The sequence below is a fragment of the Podarcis melisellensis genome (genome assembly GCF_964234715.1).
Source record: "Podarcis melisellensis genome assembly, chromosome: 2".
Taxonomy (NCBI): Eukaryota; Metazoa; Chordata; class Lepidosauria; order Squamata; family Lacertidae; genus Podarcis; species Podarcis melisellensis.
In genome coordinates this window covers 7662094-7682769 of record NC_138529.1, presented here as the reverse complement: position 1 = coordinate 7682769, position 20676 = coordinate 7662094, and the positions used below count along the sequence as shown (strand labels likewise).

The 20676-nt window shown below is 44.5% G+C and overlaps 1 protein-coding gene and 1 long non-coding RNA gene across 6 annotated transcripts in view; one reads left to right on the top strand and one right to left on the bottom strand.

The window, feature by feature from the left end:
- LOC309363003 overlaps positions 1–20676 on the top strand; it is a 227142-nt gene that overhangs the window by 45484 nt on the left and 160982 nt on the right. The gene's annotated exons all lie outside the window — the stretch shown is intronic.
- On the bottom strand, positions 1182–12585 carry LOC309362785 (keratin, type II cytoskeletal 7-like). 2 transcript variants are annotated; one of them, XM_081898621.1, is made up of 10 exons: positions 11833–12585; positions 9102–9319; positions 8701–8761; positions 7408–7503; positions 6582–6746; positions 5556–5681; positions 3304–3524; positions 2537–2568; positions 2402–2445; positions 1182–2350 (listed from the first exon to the last, which is right to left on the bottom strand). In XM_081898621.1, the coding sequence occupies exons 1-10, from the start codon at positions 12460–12462 to the stop codon at positions 2021–2023; spliced, it is 1923 nt and encodes a 640-aa protein (XP_081754747.1). In that variant the 5' UTR covers positions 12463–12585; the 3' UTR covers positions 1182–2020. The 2 variants fall into 2 exon arrangements, with proteins under 2 accessions (XP_081754747.1, XP_081754746.1); XM_081898620.1 differs by having other exon boundaries at positions 1182–2445.

Here is a 20676-nt window from a genome sequence, read left to right as displayed (position 1 = left end):
AAAGCAAATTTAGAATAAATTATACTTTGCAACATTTATGCAAAATGTAGCAGCCTGCATAATTTATTCAAAAGGAGGAATTTGGCACACATGGTATTTTTCATAGTTCAAGGAATGACTCTAGGTTTTCTTCCAGGATTCTCTTTCTACTAGATTCTGCTGGCTCATGGTGATTCCCTCCTGCTGTCGATTTTGAAAGGCAAGGGCATGTAAAAGGGTGTTCATAGGGGCTTCAGAGCTCCCTTTTTTCACAGACAAAGCAAAGCCAAAGCCTCTATTCCCAACCTGCGGCCCTCCAGATGTTTTGGCCTACAACTCCCATGATCCCTAGCTAACAGGACCAGTGGTCAGGGATGATGGGAATTGTAGTCCAAAATATCTGGAGGGCCAAAGGTCGGGGATGCCTGCTCTATTCCAAAACTAGCCTCTTCCTGTCAGGTGAGCCAGTGAGTAGCAAGTGGTTCTTTAAGTGGCTACTATTGTTTCATTTTGAAAGGGAATGCTTAATTTATTTAGATTGCTCTCCCCCAGGACATATTCACAACCAGCATTAGGAACACCTCTTAGTCTCACCTGTGACACTTGGGAACTAATGTAATGAAGCATGCTGTGATCCAGAGACTCGTTATAATTGCAATGACAGGCTGGAAGGTGGATTCCTATCCTTGGGTCAACGCTTGATAGTATCGTTTCTGCCACTCTGAGCTTTTAGTTGGATTGTGTTCTTAAATCATGAATTATATTGCTTAATTTTAAGAAACAAAAGTATTAATTGGCCAGACTAAATCCATGTGTAACCCAAACATCACCCGCATTTCTGAATGCTGGAGAAAGGAAGCTGCAATCCTATAAACGCTTGTTCAGGTTTGTCCCATGGGCCTTAATTCCTAAGTAAACATGCACAGGATTTCATTGCAAGAGTTTTTTGAAAGCTAATTCAGCTTCAGAGATGCCATATGACAGCAATCTCCAGCCTTTTCCTGACCTTTTAACTTGCATTTGGAGACCCTTTTCTGAACTTCTTGCCATACATTTGTATAGTGGCAGTGCTGTTTTTGCAACCCACTTTAGATCAGGCCATGACCACTAGCTAAAAACTGACAGTGTACAAGATCCCCTCCAAAGTCGTTTTAGCCTTAAATGAAATGTACCAATAAGTAAATGATAATCAAGACCACATATGACTTGACTGCAGTTTATTGAAAATGGCCACCTCCCAACAACCTGGGAAGCAAACCATGGGAAATAAAGACAGGTGCAATGTAATTCACAAAACTGACACAAGAATGTACTTTTGATAATGAGATAGCTTTTCCAATGACACCATTATAGTAAATGATTGTTTACTCAGTGTTGTACAGGACCTTGTTGCTCTGGAGCCACAATCAGGCCGCCTGATCATTGATTAAATCATGACTTTGATTCAAGGGAGGAAATGCTCTATTTTCTTTTCTCTTTCTAGGCAGATAAGAGCAATCGTGACTTAACATTATCAATGTTGGCTGGTCCAACATCAGCACATAGTCCAATACAGTGGGGACAAATTATGTCTTTTGGGAAGCAAGGAACTACAGCAACACCTGGAGAGAACAACCAACTGGAAGAAGCCTCAAGAAAGAGAAGGAAAGGCCACTTCAATACAGAATGCCATGAACTGGCAGCCACCATAAAAAGCCAAAAAATGTACAGCATACTCTGAAAGAAACACACTCCTCCCCTTCCCCCTTCCAGCTCCTCTCTGCTAACTGATATCCTAAAATGCAACACCATCAGCATATTTCATTAGCATTCTCTACCAGCTATCTTCCACCATTGTACAACTAAGCAACAGGTGACAGAAGCAAGATGGAAGATGGTAAGGTTAATGGTGCTTTCTTGGGGAGCAAAATAGATACAACATTGTGTTTTAAAGGACACAGTTTGTTCTTTTCTGTATTACCAGGGTGGGGTTGAAGGTGTTGCGCTGATGCCACAAGAAGCTAGAAGATGTTTCTTTCCTTTTAGGAACCAGCTGGGACATTTAATGCCTTCCGCCTTTGATGGATGAGCTGCTTGTGGTGGTTCTCCTAATGATCGTGCTAGAGCCGGAACCGGAACCTTGAGAGTATCCACCACCGCCTATGCAGGAGCCTCCAGAGCCTCCTCCTCCTATGATTCCACCTCCGTAGCCCCCGCTTCCACCACCATAACCTCCGCTTCCACCGCCATAGCCACAACTTCCACCGCCCATTCCTCCCCCTATGATGCTGCCGCCACTAATGCCGCCGCCCATGCTACCAACGCTAATGCCGCCGCCGCTCATGCCGCCACCGCCGCCAATTCCGCCCATGCCGCTGCCCATGCCGCCGCCAATTCCACCCATGCCGCCGCCCATGCCGCCGCCAATTCCGCCCATGCCGCCGCCAATTCCTCCCATGCCGCCGCCATACTGGGAACTCCTCACAGCTGCAAAGGAAACACAGGTTCAGTACATACACTTTCATGTTGAAAATAATTCATGTTTGAAACAGTGAAGGTGAACATGGAAGCTACTTACAGACATGGACTTGGGATCCTTGGCCACTCAGCCTGTTTAGGAATAAGAAAAATTGGTCACAAAATGAAACGAAACCTTATTTTCGCTACAAGTACGATCACTTAATCCAGGCTTCCTCAACTTCGGTCCTCCAGATGTTTTGAGACTACAATTCCCATCATCCCTGACCTCTGGTCCTGCTAGCGAAGGATCATGGGAGTTGTAGGCCAAAAACATCTGGAGGGCCAAGTTTGAGGAAGCCTGACTTAAAAGGCAGAGTGGGGTCAGCAGATAATAGTAGTCCTGTCTAGCATCTGTGAGTCATAGAATTACTAGGCCCGACTTACAAGTGACCCCAAAAGCCATGTAGTCCTATGCCCATTTTACAAGGCTAGACCTTCCATCCTCCAACCCCACCCCCCAAAATTCCCTCCTGCAAATCAATCCATATAATCCGGCCCAATGAGAAACAAGCAGAGGAGGCAGAGTGCTACGCAACGTCATCAAAATAAGTAAAGGAAAGCACACAATACACCAAGGAGGCATAACAAATTAACAAAACAAAACAAACAATAAAACCACCAAGGACATTCCTTCTGGAGCCATAACAAATTTGCTCCCCATAATTTGGATGTCCAATATGCCACTAAGCATTCTATGAATGTTCAAATATTTGCAGAATCCTTCCTGAACCCACAATATAGGCAGATGCTGCTTGCAGACGCTCGGTCCAGTTAACCTACAAAGAAAAAAAATTCCCTCTGTGGAAGGTTGCAATGGTCACCCACCTGCTCTCTTCTCCTTCCAGCAGTTTCCTGTACATGGCAATCTCAATGTCCAGAGCAAGCTTGACGTTCAGCAGTTCTTGGTACTCTTTCAATAGGCGAGCCAACTCTTCCTTGTCCTTTGTCAGGGCACATTCCAATTCTTCCAGTTTCTGCCTAGCATCCCGGAGGGCCAACTCGCCACGCTCCTCAGCTTCAGCAATGGCTGACTGTAGCTGAGCACACTGCAAGACAAGAAGAAGGGAAAGATAAAAACTTTTCTGTTTCCACTACGACTGAGACCTTGGGATGGACTTTTTGCAATCCCAGCCTTCCTTGTTGCTTTGTTTACCTACCCAGCTATTTAACAAGCCTCCCAGGCAGGGATTACATCAGAAGCCCAGGTTTTTCTGACAGCTGTTCAGTCCAATCTCTGAATATCTGTCTCATCATTCCTGTCTATCACCTGAAACCTTGAATTTAGGAACAAAGGCTGGGAACAGACTGATCCATCCCTGATCTGAGCACCCATCAGGGATAATTGTTTCCAGGTCAAAGAATGGGATTTATAGGCCAGCCTGGACCCATAGTGCCAAGGGATATGGCCCTGTTAATGATCTTAGAAAAAGAAAGATGCTGAGGCTCAAAACTGCATAGGAGCCTTCGTCACTGCCCTGAAAGATGATTTCAAAATGCCACGAGCATCCTTTCCCAACCTGTTGCCCACCAGATGTTGCTGGACTGGCCATTGGCCATGCTGAATGAGACTGATGAGAGTTGGAGTCCAATGACATCAGGAGGAAAGACTTCTTGTGAGTGCTCAGCAGTGGTGGGGACCAAAACTTTGCCTGAACTGAGCCATTTCTTTCAAGTCTGAATCCTGATATTCCAAACAGGTTCAGAGGCTGAGTCCAGGTAAGCCTGGGATCAAGTTCAGCTCTCCCAACACATGTCTTTTCTACTTATTGGTATGTTAGATGTCATTATTTAATGGAGAAAATTAAGCAATATTTGGGGTCTTTTGGTAAGTCTACCTCCAGGTGCTTTTTCCAGTCTTCCTGTACTAAGGTATCTCAGCTGACACTTGGCACCTTAGCACATTTCCACAGAAGAGTGGCGGCTTCTAGCACCAGTTGATGTGTGAGAAACTGAGAACTCTCTGTAGAATATGGAGCAACACTTCTGACATTATACTGCACATTAAGGCAGCAGCTTGGAGAGGGCACCACACAGAGGCTATTCCATGTGGCCTCCGTGTAGCCAAGATGAATGTGCTGACATTTCCAACATCCATGCATCTTGAATTAGAGTATCATGAGTCCATTGCTGAGCAACAGTTGTAAGCCAAGGTCCTCCCCAGAAAGGAGCTCTTCCTCTCCAAGGCATGTGTACGGGTGCAGTGGAGCAGAGTTTCTGCCAGATTCCTTTTAGGCAGGAGACAAGACTCAGAACAGAACGACTACTGCTGCCTGCACAATCCACTAAGTGATGAGTCAGCATCCCTTCTCGCTCAGATGTTTAAAGCTGAGAAACATAGGAAACTCCCTTATACAGACTCCGATCATTTGATCATCTAGGTCAGTACTGCTTACACAAGCCTTCCCTAACATGGTTTTAGATTACAGTTCCCATTATCCACAACCATTAGCTATGCTGGCTGGGGTTTATGGGAATTGTAGTCCAGAAGGGTGCCAGGCTGGTCCAAATTGACTGACTGCAGCTCCCCAAGATTTACAGATAAGACTTGGTTTAAAGCCAAAACGTTTCCACCCTAAAAGCCTCCCATGTTCAAATTGCAACATGATGTCCCTTGAACCACCCAGGCTTCTCAGGGAAATGTAACTTCAATCACTGTCACGCCTGAATTTACATACAGGCAATGCAATTTGCATTGTGTGCTTGCCTGATCTGATGCAACGGTTGAACAAAGCCACCGCCATCCTTAATAGATTGCAGAGTGTTGAGAGATTGGAGGGGCATTTCCAAAAGAGAATAATGGGCATCAGGCATCTTTCAGAGATAAATGTATGAAGTTGCTGAGTCAGAATACCATCAGTTTCAAGAGAGGCATTTGGTCGCTTCCAAGGTCTAAGACAACAAGTAATACTTAGACCTGGAATTATCAAGGATTGGACTAGGAGCTTCCACAAGCTATCATTGAGCTAAAGCCCATCTGATAGCTAAGATGAGCTTTACACCCATGTGGTGTGATGTGGACCTCCTGAAAAAGAAGACACTTTTCAGCCTTTGCTCAAATGGAATGTTCATTGCCATACCTGCTTCTTGACACGGTCAATCTCCCCACGCAGTCTCTGAATGTTCCTAGTCAGCTCTTGAATCTCATGTCTGGTGTTAGTCAGGCTGTCCCCATGTCTTCCAGCTGTGTTTTGCAGAGCTTCATACTGTTGGGCAGAAACAGTGTTGTGTTTAAGAAACAAAGCAAAAATTCCTCCAGCAATTTTCTAATGATGGATACCATCCAAAGGTCCCTCTGCCACAACACATTAGCTTCAAGCACAGGAGTCATGCAGGGGCAGATCTGGGTACTATGGTACCCTGTGAAAGGCCAAAATTTGGTGCCCCCTTCAGTCTTTGCAGTTCCTTTCCAAAGGCAGGTGAGAAGGTCCCATCCAAAGGTCCCTCTACCACAACACATTAGCCCAAGCACAGGGGTCATGCAGGGGCAGATTTGGGTACTATGGTGCCCTGTGCGAGGCCAGAATTTGGTGCCCCCTTAAGTCCTTGCAGTGCCTTTCCAAAGGTAGGCAAGGAGGTGCCCTTCTTTGGGAAGGAAGTGTGAGGGCTCTGGCAGGATCCCAGGGTCCTCGTACCTCCTTCCCAAAATCATGAAGGTGCTAACTAGATGAACTCTATGACCCTGTCAGAGCCTCGTGACTCCTTCCTAAAGCCCAGTACCCCTTTGTCTCAGCACTCAGCGCAGGCACACTGCTCACACAGCCCTAAATCCATCCCTGGTTCATGATGGAAGCAGCAAACTGCAGAGAACTTCTCACTATGCTACAAGCCTATGTTGATATCATTACACCAGTTTGACTATCATGGCTTCAGCATAGGACTAGGAATTGTGGCTGCCATTTTAAATGTCATGGCTTCCCCCACCTCCAAATAATATTCTAGTTTGGCTAAGGAGCTAAGAATTCTCGGTTCGAGATTTGCAGTGATTTTCCTTCCTTCACAGGGGTCCCATGGAAAAAGTGATCTGCCCTCAGGTCCCTTGCAATAGAAAGAAAACCCAGGAAACCACAAGGCATGTCAGGTTTCCTCTTTGCTTGATTCCTTACCTGGCTATGGTACCAACTTTCAGCCTCAGCTCGGCTGCTCCGGGCAATCTCTTCATATTGATTTCGTACTTCATCAATGATGCCTTCCAAGTTGAAGTGGCTGCTGTTATCCATACTCACCACCACAGAGGTGTCATGACCACCCATCTGGACCTGAGACAGTTCCTGTTAAAGGACCAAAAAGCCATCAATCAGCAAGACTTGCAATCTGCCTCATTTGTGCCATTTCTCCCCTGATTCACCACTCATGGAAAAAACCCCAATTAATATCAATTATGTTTGAACTAATTAATATAAATTATGTCTCCACAAGCATGATTTTGATGTGTCTGGGTTGTAATTGCTTTCGTGCTTTTTCATAGCTTTCACTTCTTAAAAAAGAATGCAAGTTTCTAGATCTCAGAGAGGAAAAGGGGGGAAACAAACTTGAAACTTGCCATGCTGTTACACTGATTAAGCTTTTTGTTTCAGGTGCAGGGCATAGAGCAATCCAACCTAAGGTGAACACAGATATCCCCATCCCAGTTTAATTGTGGTGGCTGGGAGGAAGTTCAGCACAGTCAAGGAAAGTAGAGAATCACCAGGATGGAGTGAGGCTTCTGGGGCTATCCATCTTAGTCCTTTAGTCCTCTGTGACTATCACATACTTTGCTCTGGTTCCTTGCATCCCTCCCTCAAAACTATGCGGAGTGGTAAGTAACATTCCCATGTATGCCTTCATCTATTTTAAGGAGAGGGAATTCAGTTCCTTTGAATGTGGGTTCAGTGGGTGATGGTAGAAGAGAGAGTATTCTTAGCTAGCAGATGGAATGGATAGATTCCTTACCTGTTGGAAGATACGTCTAAGGAATTGGATCTGCTCAGCTAGAGCACCCACTTTGGCTTCCAAGTCAGTCTTGGTCATATAGGCACAATCCACATCCTAGAAGAGAGATTATGGGGAATGCAAACTTTAAAGCTTCACAGAGTGTTATCACTGACTGAGGCACAACATACAAGAGTTTAGGCATGTCCACATAGATAACATTTTATTCTCCATTCCTGTTGGGATGTTTAGCTGTGATGACTCAACAGGGACTCTGCTTCCCATAGGAAGACATAATTAAAGGCAGGGTGTTCCTAGCACGCACAGATTTCTTTCCCTCTTCACCAAGAAACCCCAGGAATTCCCCACACATTTGGCTGTAGGGGGAAAGGGCTTCTGGGTCAGAGGGTGGGGCTGCCAAGCAGGCTTAATCCAACAGTTCCTCTCAATTTATTAATGAAACAATGGATTTTTTAACAAATTACTCTGGATGCATAGGAAGCCGCAGTTTAATCTACGCTGCCATGTTTTGCAGTGTGCCCCTGCAATTTCTATGATTGACCTTTTGAACTGTTATAGATCCAGTATAATTTGCTACTAAGAGCTCTCCAGTGAGAGCTAAAGATGAGTGATAGGTGTCTTGTAGGGTTCAGTTGTTCTCCAAAAGGCCATTAAACATGTTTGCTGGCTCAAGAGAACCAGAGGTGGTGCAGTGGTTAATGTGTCAGATCAGGACCTGGGAGAAAAGGTTTTCGATCCACACTCAACCATGAAGCTTGCTGGGTGACCTTGGACCAGTCACAGATTCTCAGTCTAACCTACCTCACAGGGATACTGTGAGTATTAAATGGGGAAGGGGAAAGCACATTTGCCAACTTGTGCTAATATGTCAGGGAGAAGGCCTATACAGTGGTACCTCTGGTTACAGACGCTTCGGGTTACGCATTTTCGGGTTACGGGCGCACTGAAACCCGCAAGTACCAGAACGGGTTACTTCTGGGTTTCAGTGCTTGCACATGTGCAGAAGCACTAAATCATGATTTGTGCATGTGCAGAAATGCCAGATTACATCACGCACATGCGCAGATGTGGCACTGGGGGTTGAGAATGCTGCAGGTTGTGAATGTGCCTCCCACACGGATTGTGTTCGCAACCCGAGGTTCCGCTGTACTTGTAGCCTTGACTTCCCCCTGACATATGGGAGAAAACAACATTTCTATGCAATGGCTTGAAAACATTCTGATGCCTGATTCAATTCTATCCCACCACGATGCCTTCTCTATTTACAGTATGCTGCCAAGCGCCACTTCTCACCTTTTTCAGCACCACAAATTCATTCTCAGCAGATGTGCGCCTGCTGATCTCTTCTTCATACCTGTTTAAACCAGAAAAAAAGAGGTCACAATGAGCTCACTGAGATAGACAACTGCAAGTGTATAAGATGCCAAGGTATTAAAATAAACCACACAAGCTGAACATTGCAAATCCCCCAGAGAAACACACACACACACAGCTACTCAGATTAGTGTTTCCAACCTTCTGTTGTACTGCAGAAGGTTGTAGTGCAGAGTGCAACCTGCACTCATTTGGAATGCCCTGGAGCTGAGGACAATTTCATTATTCTGAACCAAAGTCACTTAATGATTAACGGCAGATCTCCCCCTGAAGCACAAATAGTGGTGACGAAGCACCTTTCATTTTTGGTTGTTCCTTACTTGTTCTTGTAGTCTTCTACAAGGTGCTGCATGTTCTGAAGTTCTGATGCCAGCTGTGACTTCTGCATACGGATTCGTTCAATTTGGCTTCTCAGGCCGTTGATGAATTGCTGGAACTCACTATCCAGGTTCTGCTGTGGGCCTCGGCCCTGGGTTTGCTGCTGTAAGATCTGCCATTTGGTTTGCAGAACCTTGTTTTGTTGCTCTAGGAACCGGACCTGAAACCCAAGAAATGGAAGATGTATAAGACATTGAAGAGGTTCGGCATCATAGCACATTGGAGATGGGTGCTAACAGCAAAGTCCATTCTTTCACAGGTTACTGGAGCCACATGAAGGCAACCTGGGTAAGCCCCAAATTACACTCTGCTTCCCCTGTTTGTTGTTACTCTGAATTAATAATTTCAGAATTGGAAACACTCACAATTTTCAGTTTCTGTGGGCCAGTGGAACCTTACCATTTCCTTAGAACTATGCTTTGTGGTTCTCATAGCAGGGCCACAGATCAGTGCCTGCTGCCCAAATGATGACACAACATAAGAAACTGGGATGAAAGGTCATTTTTATGGTGACCGTAAAATGTAGCTGTGCAATAATAAACCAGTGTTGGCACTGTAAACTACAGTTGCTTCTATCTGGGCAACACCACCCTGGCTTGAGGTAGCAACCCACCAGAGTGGATCAGCTCTTGCCACAGCCACAATGCCCTAATGGCAGCCTGAGGAGTCCATACTTGCTCTTTGGTCTGCATTCACCAGTAAGAGGACCACCTAGACTGAGTTCCGTGTTCTCCCACATCATCTCAAACTTTCAGGAAGTAATAGCTCAGTATAGAGCATCTGCTTTGCATGCAAAAGATCTCTGTCATCTCCAGGTAAGACTAGGTGAGACTCCTGTCTGAATACCTAGAGAGTCTCAACCAGTCAATGTGGACAATACTGAATATGATGGATCAATGCTCTGACTCAATGCAAGGCAGCTTCCTATGTTCCTTCACCCCACATGCCTCAAGGTGCTCACCAAATATTCTACACTTATGTCCACCATACCCACCCTTAAACTGACCAGACAGCAAATCATCCACAAGAGAAGCACACCAAAAAAGAGACATGACAGTGAGGAACAGATGGAAAAGATGTGCACAGAGGTGGATCTTAAGCTCACCCTAGATAAATCCTATTCTGACCACACAAATAACAGGCCACCATAGCCCTGGCTATCAGCCCCAGGATGACTAGGTAGGTGGGTAGCTGCACCAAAGGGATAGAAGAGTTCCAGGCAGTGTTGCCTTGTGTAGGGTCATGTGAAGGGTCATTCCTGAATCATAGTGAAGATGTAGTATACTACTCTCTTCATTCAATCCAGAAGCAGCGGGGAAACTCCCCCCCCTGATCAATGTCAGGGATATGACATTGCATGTAAGACAGTCAAAGGTTGCCATCTGTAATTAATGTATATCAGGTAGGAGGACTGGGGACACCCCTACTTGAGACCCTGGAGAGCCTAAGCCAATCAAAATAGACAACACTAGGCCAGATAGACCAGTGGTCTGAGTCAGCAGCAGCTTCATATGACATATATTAGGACTGAAGTTGATGGACTGCAACTCCCACCATCCCTCGCACTAGCCATGCTAGCTGGGGCTGATAGGAGATGAAGTCTAACATCATCTGAAGGGCACCAGGTTCGCCTGACAAATACGAAAAAGCTACTTTAGTTTTAACAGCCATGCAACTCACAGCTGAGAAGTTTTGCTAGTCATACCAAAAGATTTTTTGCTTCCTTAGAATCCTTGCTTTGGGTTATATCCAGTGCTAGTCCTACTCAGAATAGATCCATTGAATTTAATGGACCTAAGTTAGTCATATCCATTGACTTAAATGGATCTACTCTGAGCAGGAATATCACTGGATACAATCCAATGTTTCAGCAGAGGAGCTTCCCGAAATCCCTTTGAATTTTGCTTGAAGCCAAGTTTCAGGCAACGTCAATTTTAAATGGCATGTTGTCCTGTGTGTCAAGCCTCAATGCATCCCATTGGGCCAATTCTGCACACTTCCTTGGGCAGCTCTTAACACTTAGGTTAAAACTTTTTCCATTTCATATGTCTTGTGAAACCATATACATCCATGTACCTGTAACACACACATTTCTCCCAATGAATATCACTTGTGTCTTAGCCAACACCAATAAAAAAGTAGCAACATACTATTGCTATCCTGGAGTCTCTTGGTGAATCTGCTGGTTAATTCAAAGACTCCAGACATCTGCTTCTTCTTAATTTTCTTAATATTGGGTGGGTGGGAGGAACAGAGCAAATGTTCTTCCCTTTGTTTCATGCCACAAACATATTCAACAACCTGATCATCTGCCATTGCAAATGGCCTTAACTGACATTAATGGCTTGTAAACAGTTAACTAGGAGGCTGTTACAGATATTGTGATATATAAGTATCACTGCCCTGAGTGATACATATGCATATAGAAGGGTAGGATATAAATGCTGGTATGTATAAATAAATAAAGCAAAGAACTCATGATTTCAGAATTTAAGTAAAATATTCCGTGGCAATTAAATCCCATCTAATCCATAATGTAAATCTCAAAATTCAAGCTTCCATATTTTCAGACGTTACTCAACTGTTCATAGCAAAAATTAACTGCACTTTCCCAGACAACATGCATTATGTGAAATCAGTCAGACTGCATCACTTCCTTTTCTGGCAGCTTACCTTGTCAATGAAGCTAGCAAATTGATTGTTGAGACTCTTGATTTGCTCTTTTTCCTGATTTTTCACTTGCTGGATCTGGGGGTCAATATCTACACGAACTGGTCTCAGAAGACTTGGGTCGATTTGGACACTGCCAATGCCTCCACCACTAACACCAGGGCCAATTCCCCCACCGAAAGGACCACCGCCCATTCCTCCACCACCATAACCACCACCGAAAGGACCACCGCCCATTCCTCCGCCACCATAACCACCGCCCATTCCTCCACCACCATAACCACCACCCATTCCTCCACCACCATAACCGCCACCCATTCCTCCACCACCATAGCCGCCGCCCATTCCTCCGCCACCATAACCACCGCCTATTCCTCCACCACAGATCCCACCACCATAGCCGCCACCCATTCCACCGCCATAGCCATAGCCTCGTCCATAGGAAATTCTTGTTCCTCTACTGCCATAGTTATGGAGGCTCCTGCTGCCATATTGGCCTCTTATGCCTCCACCATATCCCTGGCATGATGAAGAATAGCCAATTCTACTTCCTCCTCCACCACCACCACCACCGCCGATAACAGAAGTTGAGCTGTAGCCTCTGCGGCTCACTTTGCTGGTTTTGACAGACATCACTGTGACAGAGTTGAACGAGGAGCAGAGAAAATGATCAAGCCCAGAGGTTGCAATGCAAAAAAAAGGAGATGAAGAGATGTGCAGAGCCCAAGGGAAGCAAATCCCTCTGGATCCGGAGTTGGAAAGAGCCTGCCTTATATCTGCTTTAGGGAGGAGCTGGGCTTGAGTTTGCATGGGCGGGAAGAAGGATATCATTGTATTGTGCTCATGAACTTGGTGTGGTTGACAGATCTTCATCTTCAATTTTCCAAACACTGACCCTACCCATTAGCACACCCCTTCACTGCCAAAGGAAGAGAAGGCGATGATGATGACCAATGATGGCACAATGTCTTTGCAGTGACTAAGATACTTTAAGCTTGATTATTTTGTCTGGGGAGTAGGCTCTTTAATTGACACAGTGCATCACTCTTAATTCTCAATGGAGGTCCTATCTATCAGTATCTCCATCTGCATTTCTAATTGCAAAGCTCCATGGCAGGCAGCCGCTTTGCAGCATGCAAAGCATTAGCACGCCTTTCACAATCCCCAAAAGCACGCCCGCAATTACACCCTAAATCTGCCTCTATGTGGAAAATTGCCTTTGGCTCCCTAAGAGCAGTTTCTCAACTTGAAGTTCACGGAGGATCTTCATCACCTTGGTAAACAAAATGCTTTGTCAGAGCAGATCTGTCTGGGCTCTTCTCGCATGGGCATCCCTAAAACTCCTTGGGACAGCAGCAGTTCCTTTACACCAAGGAGCTAGCAGCAACACTGAATGAATCTTAAGACGGGCAACACCAGCTAAAAGAGAATGGAGATCACATGCTGATGAACAAATGATGGACATCCATGGAGGACACTTCTCTTTTTTACTTTGGATGGTGGGCATAAGGAAACAAAGAGGCGACTGAGGCATGCAACCCTCTGCTTTGGTGGAGATGGTAGATTGTGGATGGCAAAGTGCAAGAAGAACGGATGGGCTAAAACAGCAGAAGGGAAAGGATCAACTGTTCTGCAGGACCTTCGAGATGGCCTGATTAATTGCAGCATGAACTTCCATGCACTAAGAACAAAACTGTTTCTACTTCTTCTCTCTGTCTGTCTCTGTCTCCTTCTAGGTCACATGTAGGAATCCCATAAGATACATGCTGTGCTCAGCCAATTTCTAGACTTTAGAATCTGAGTTAGCTTGTTTCATAAAATTTATATACCACTTGACTGTGGGGGGAAACCAAGCAAACAATTTTTTTAAAACGTTTTTAAAAGATACATATAAATGAATGTATATGTGTCACAGAGAGAAAAAAGAGAAGCAGTCAAAAGTGTGAAGGTAGATTAGAAAGATTGGATGGGTCATTGATGGAGAGATGGGCAAACAATTGTGAAACAGATGGGATGGTAAACTTCGGGCTTAAAGAAATTGCTATTCAGGCCACCTGAAAATGGGACCTAGCAGTCACCTAGCTGCTTATGAAGCAAAGGCAACATTGTGAAGAAAGTCATTGTGAAATGTACTTTTTTTTATTATTATGAAATGCATTCATCACGCAGGAGCTAAGCTGTAACAAGCTGAGTTATCGTTTTTCAAAGACATGAGCCATGTCTTCATCTTCTTTTTCCTTTTTACTAACCTCCATTAAATATACAAATTAAAATTTGCTGTGATTTCGCCAGACATTATTTATTAGGTAATAATGATTGAATTCACCAAATAGCATTTTTGCTGTAACTCCCCTCCCACTAATAATAATAATAATAATAATAATAATGCAGATTTAAGAAAATAACCATTTTTAAATATTGTCCTTTTAAAAAGAAAGAAAGAATTTCTTGGCATTATTTTCTATTGAACCAATCAGACTCTTTGAAGCCTTGTTTGTACATGAATAAGCAGGTCAGTGCTTCTTCTCTGTCCTTGATGATTAATACACCCATGGTGTAGTGGTTAAGAGCGGTAGTCTCCTAATCTGGGGAACCGGGTTCGCGTCTCCGCTCCTCCACCTGCAGCTGCTGAGTGACCTTGGGCCAGTCACACTTCTCTGAAGTCTCTCAGCCCCACTCACCTCACAGAGTGTTTGTTGTGGGGGAGGAAGGGAAAGGAGAATGTTAGCCGCTTTGAGACTCCTTAAAGGGAGTGAAAGGCGGGATATCAAATCCAAACTCTTCTTCTTCTTCTTGCAGATGCACATATAATACCTTCATTTGCATTCCCTTCTTGTGTATTTTAATATCATGGGCAATGCCTCTGGAGGTGTCCTTTCCATCTGCATAGGAGCTCTATGGAATCTGGCACATATGGGGTGCTCTGCCTGGGAAGATAAATGTCACATTTCCAAGAACAGGAGAGTATTTGGAGCACTAAAAGGAGTTGAAACACCTCTCCAATTTGTGCTAAACATACATAATATTCTGCATCTGGGCATACAGGAGCATCTTCGTGTTAGGTAGATAAGGTGTGTACATTGTTGTTGGTTTTGGGGGGCGAGGTGTAGAAATCTGAGTGGTAGTCAACTAAGTGTTACTCAGAGTAGACCCACTGAAATGAATAGACTTAACTTGATCATGTTCACTAATTTCAGTGTGTCCACTCTGCGTAAAACCTAGTCAAATACTACCCACTTTGTTCAGCAATACAGTATATTTCAAGCAAGCAATAACAAACACGGTCTGCATGCAATCAATCCTATTACTAAACCGTGTAAGCAATTGTATGTTGTTTGATTCCTTTCAGTGCTCTAAGATAGCATCCTTGTGCAACAGAGGGCTAATAAAGTGTCATTTTTTTAAAATATATGTGTTATTTTGGGGGTTGTAGACCATGTTAATCCTACTCAGAGATTTTATTACAATCAAGAAGTATATACATTTCATAAAATGAATAAATAAAATGCCTAACGCAAGGCCTTTAATTTCTATAGGTCTACTATGATTGGGTTAGCATTCAGGAGTAGGAAGGGGGGCGACCCGTCCCGGGTGTCGTCTCTGAGGGGGGCGACAAAAAGGCACATTGCAGGGGGCTCACACCCCCCACACACACACAACGGATCACCCCACCCCACCCCCGGTGCCCGGCATGGCCATTGCTCCAGGCGCCCATGCAGCTACCTCCGCCAGTGCATTGTGGGAAAGTCTATATTTTTAACACTTTCCCTTTCTTTTCCTCTCTCTTTCTCCAAGCTGGCGCAGAGTTTTCCTCATTTTCTCCTGCCCTCTTCTCATTGGGCCCCGTGCCTTTCTTTTTAGATTGTGAGCCTGCACAGAGAAATCAGAATTCCCCCTCGATTTTTTGTCCCACATCAATACTTAAGCGCTTTTGAAAATACACAATAAATTGATTGTGGAAATGATGGTGATGAATCAGAAATTACAACAGAGATAATCCCGATTTCCTGACTAAGAATGACTTCCTCCGGTTTCTATGATGAGTGTGTGTAGGTTATCTATTTCCTTTTGGATTGTAAAAATGTCTATGGCTGAATTCTTCATTCCTCTTGTGCTTCAACGTATTGCCACAAAATTGCCACACTTTCCATTTGTCTCATTTCTCTAATCCATACAGCATTTGTTAATTTGATCAGGAGACCATCCACATCCCAGGCTGTACTTAACCAGTCCATAATAATTATCACATATTTCTTAACCTGAAACTGTTCTTAACCTGAAGTCCCACTTTAGCTAATGGGGCCTCCTGCTGCCACCGCGCCACCACTGAGCAATTTCTGTTCTCATCCTGAAGCAAAGTTCTTAACCCAAGGTACTATTTCTAGGTTAGTGGAGTCTGTAACCTGAAGCGTCTGTAACCTGAGGTACCACTGTATAAGATTTTCACCCAGCTGACACATTCTCATTAGAAAGCATTCCAGACCTTCCATCTCCCAGAATCTGGCGAGCCTTAAAAGTAGGAGAACAAAGAGCTCAAAGACAGAGGGAACATAGCAGCACCCGTAGAGGAGACGATGAGAATGACGAATGAGGAAGTGGGAGAGACAGGAGGTGGAGATTCACTCTGGACCTGGGTGTTTATGGAAGAGGCTGGGTTCTATAGCCTCTCTCTGTAAAGATTGGGGGGGGGGAGGACGGTAATAAATTTTTCCTTGTCTTTATACTTTCCTGGGGAACCAGCCAGGAGCCGCTGACAGCATCCTGACATCCACTGAGCCTCTCCAAAGGGGATGTAATGGGGGCATCTTTTCCTCCATTTCCAGTGGGTGAAGAATATATATATATTTATATTGTTTTAAAATTTGACTTCAGGAAATGGGCAAAAGTTTTCTTCTACCTTCATTTCTGCCCTGACAGTTCAAGACCAGCAGGGCACAGAATGCACTGGTTGAACCACCTCCAAATTCCCTTAGGACTGCAGCTATATTTAGCTACCTGAACTCAACCTGAGTCTCCTGTTTTCAAAGCCATCTTGTTTTAATTGGATTGTTTTATTGTGGGCATTAATTATGGATACTTATATTTTGATATTTTAATGAGATAGTTTTATTGTGTATTTTAATTATGGATGTTTACAGTGAGTTTTAATGTCTGTATAATGGGTTTCTAGACTGACAGCCTTATCCACAGGCTCCAGGGAACATGTGGAGGACCCTTAGCTCATATTGGCAGCATGTACTTTCTTTTTTCTTTGGCAATCCCTCATAGCCAAGTAAGATTGTCTTCCATAAACATGGTTTTAACAATGAGTCCGTAAGTGACTGTGGAGGCCAATTCCTGATCCACACGGCCTTCCACAGTGGGGACATTGGTTTCCAGGCAGGAGTTGATCATGGTGTGGATTTGCCAAGCATGCCTTCCTCTTAGCACGTTTCTCCCTTTCGCCCTGAGTTTGAGTGTCTTCAAAACCAATGACACCTTTGGTAAAGGTACACTTAGGGCTCAGCCACACTTCTGGAAAACCTCTCAGCCCCATGATTTTGTGGTGCGTTCTGCAAATGCAGCTCTTGTGTATATGAGGAGGACTGAGGGAGCCCCTGTTCCCTTAATACAAATACACTTACCATTATTTTCATAGGACACCATCCTATTTTATCCCCTAACATGTGAATGGCATTGTCCCAGTGACAATGCTGTCACACCCTACAACAGATGCAAAAAAACCAACAACAACCAAGAACATGTAAGTGATTCACTAATTTAAAAAACAATCAAACAGCAACACTCATTTCCCAGGCCTTAGAGAACACGGAAGGTGTTAAGTCAGCAAGAACCCGATATCAAAAGAAGCGAATGAATCAACTTAGAGATAATGTGTCTCTTGCATCACTCCAGACAACTTCAGATTTTATTATGATTATCAGCCTTAAGGCTCAACCTTGATTTGGATGTTTTGTACCAACCAATGGAAGAATTGGTAGTATACAAATGCAGATCTACAAGGAGGACATGGAAAGTAACATGCTACTTCTGCAAACGAGAGAGAGAGAGAGAGAGAGAGAGAGAGAGAGAGAGAGAGAGAACTCATTAGTAGATTCCCATTCTTGCCCCCAGCCCCTCCTTTTCTTCCTTGTTTCCTAAGAAAACTGTAATTCAGACCTTGTGAGTTCACTTAAGGACAACTCAGCCTTCAGCCTCCCTCCCCCTTCTCAATTAGAGAGGCCTTCATTAAGAGCCTTCATTAAGAGCCCTGTGAATGCTGTAAATAAATCAGTTAACCTGGTAACACCTAACCTAAAAGGTAAAGACCCCTGACAGTTAAGTCCAGTTGTGGCCGATTCTGGGGTTGCAGCGTTCATCTCGCTTTACTGGCTGAGGGGGCCGACGTTTGTCCGCAGACGGTTTTTCCAGGTCATGTGGCCAGCATGACTAAGCTGCTTCTGGAGAAACCAGAGCAGCACACGGAAACGCCATTTACCTTCCCCGGGAGCGGTACTTATTTATCTACTTGCACTTTGATGTGCTTTCGAACTGCTAGGTTGGCAAGAGCAGGGACCGAGCAACAGGCACTCACCCTAGGGATTCGAACCGCCGACCTTCCAATCGGCAAGCCCAGGGCTCAGTGGTTTAACCCACAGCGCATCCCTAACACCTATCCTATGTGCAGCTAAATGCAGTAGATGACCTTCAAAGTACAAAAGGCCATCTAGTTTAGTTTAGTTTAGTTTAGTTTTTAGTTTAGTTTAGTTTAGTTTAGTGTTTCCATAGCTCAAAGGCACTGCAAAAAGCTACACAATGTTCTGCATCCCAGCAATTAAGCTGGCTGAGAAGACTTTCTTCTCTCTCTCATCAAGGGCTTCAAGTTGTCCAGAGACAGATAAGGCTTCTTAGAAAGTGACAAAACTTCATATTTAGTACTCAAAGATATAGAATGGCTTCCACCACTCTTCCCTCCCTGTGCCCCCTCTGATGCCCCCCAAACAATTTTTGGGGTCAGGAGAATCCCCAGAACAATGTGAGCGAGGAAAGGGGGATAATTCCATCTGTCAAACTGCAATGTTTGCGCTGACACAATGTTCAGCACAGTATGACATTGAATTTCGCATACACTGTCTTGAAAAAATTATTCAAGATTAATTAGCCATTGATTGACCTTTCCACCTGTTTTCCAAAGCCAATGTACATGTGAAAGTTGCAAATGGAGCTGTCAATTCAATCCCACTCCTCCATTGTTGCTCACGTGGGAGAAAAGACCCATAATCTTATCACAACTAGTGTACACTTCATGTACATAAACATATGTGCACTTACTCATGTTTGTGTAACTTTTGCTTTGCTGTTTGGCAAGAGGTCATTCCCTCTGATTTCATTTACTAGGTTTTTTCCTCTATTCCATGGATTGGCAAACTAAGGCCCGGGGGCCGAATCCAGCCCAATCACCTTCTAAATCCAGCCTGTGGATGGTCCAGGAATCAGTGTGTTTTTACATGAGTAGAATGTGTCCTTTTATTTAAAATGCATCTCTGGCTTATTTGTGGGGCATAGGAATTTGTTCATTCCCCCCCTCAAAAAAAAAATATATAGTCCGGCCCCCCACAAGGTCTGAGGGACAGTAGACTGGCCCCCTGCTGAAAAAGCTTGCTGACCCCTGTATTCCATAGTTCTGCTAAGAGAAAATCCGGTGGTTTGTCACTGTCCCATTTTCCTTGCTTCTATCTGATCATCTAACAGAGCAAGAACATTGTGTACTTGGTGTAAAAGGAAACTGAAATCTAGGTTTGCGAAGCCAGTGGGAGGAGTTCCTTGAGGGAAGCCGCACGTCTTTCATTGCTCCTTGTGGGTGGTGGTTAAGTGCTTGGTAGCATAAAGTTACAAAACTAAGGCGAGACACTAGCCGTTCATTTGGCCATCTCAGCAAAAGGTGAATCAGCATGAGGTTTCCCACTTAAGGGAAGGTCTCCCTTGCATACGCAATCCTGTGTACATGACTCTACTTCAGCCATGCTGCTGCAATCTCAGATGTTCTACCGGGGGTGCCAACTTGAATAAAGTACGTGGGGAGCAGGTAAGCCCCACCCCATATAACTGATCACATGACGTGGCACACAAACACCATTTGAATGGAAATGCCCTTCAGCTTTGGGGGCCATTCACGCTACAAAGTTTTCCACAAGTTTAACTTTCATGGCTATTCTCGAAAAATCCTAGAAAATGATATTTGAGAGGGTTCTGAAAATTAGGGATAGAGGGGCAAATTGGATAATTATTGCAGTTAAATGGAAACTACCTAATTTGCCCTTATGGGGTCTTCGCTGTGGGATCACATTCACCCGGTGCTATGCCAGCTGCACTGGCTCCCGGTGGAGTACAGGGTCAGGTTTAAGGTGCTGGTTTTAACCTTTAAAGCCCTATACGGCCTAGGACCCTCGTACCTACGGGACCGCCTCTCCTGGTATGCCCCACAGAGAAATTTACGGTCTGCAAATAAAAACATCCTGAAGATCCCAGGCCACAGAGAGGTTAGGCTGGCCTCAGCTAGAGCCAGGGCTTTCTCGGCTGCGGCTCCAATCTGGTGGAACGCTCTGTCACAAGAGACTAGGGCCCTGCGGGACTTGACATCTTTCCGCAGGGCCTGCAAGACAGAGCTGTTCCACCAGGCCTTTGGTCAGGGCGCAGCCTGACCCCCTCCTCTGGCAATCTGCACAGAATTTTGCTTAATGGTTGCCATCAATTTGATTTTAATTAATTTTATAATGAATGTTTTTAGAATGTTGGATTATTTTGATTGTTGTTAGCCGCCCTGAGCCCAGCTTCGGCTGGGGAGGGCGGGATACAAATAAAATTTAT

What these genes read in the sequence shown, in the direction of transcription:
- LOC309362785 (XM_081898620.1), bottom strand. Translation starts at nt 12,462, where the DNA reads ATGTCTGTCAAAACCAGCAAAGTGAGCCGCAGAGGCTACAGCTCAACT. An exon ending in TTGACCGTGTCAAGAAGCAG is followed by an intron (nt 3,525 to 5,555) that starts GTATGGCAATGA and finishes CTTGTCTTGCAG; the next exon opens with TGTGCTCAGCTACAGTCAGC. An exon ending in CTGGAAGGAGAAGAGAGCAG is followed by an intron (nt 2,569 to 3,303) that starts GTGGGTGACCAT and finishes ATTCCTAAACAG; the next exon opens with GCTGAGTGGCCAAGGATCCC.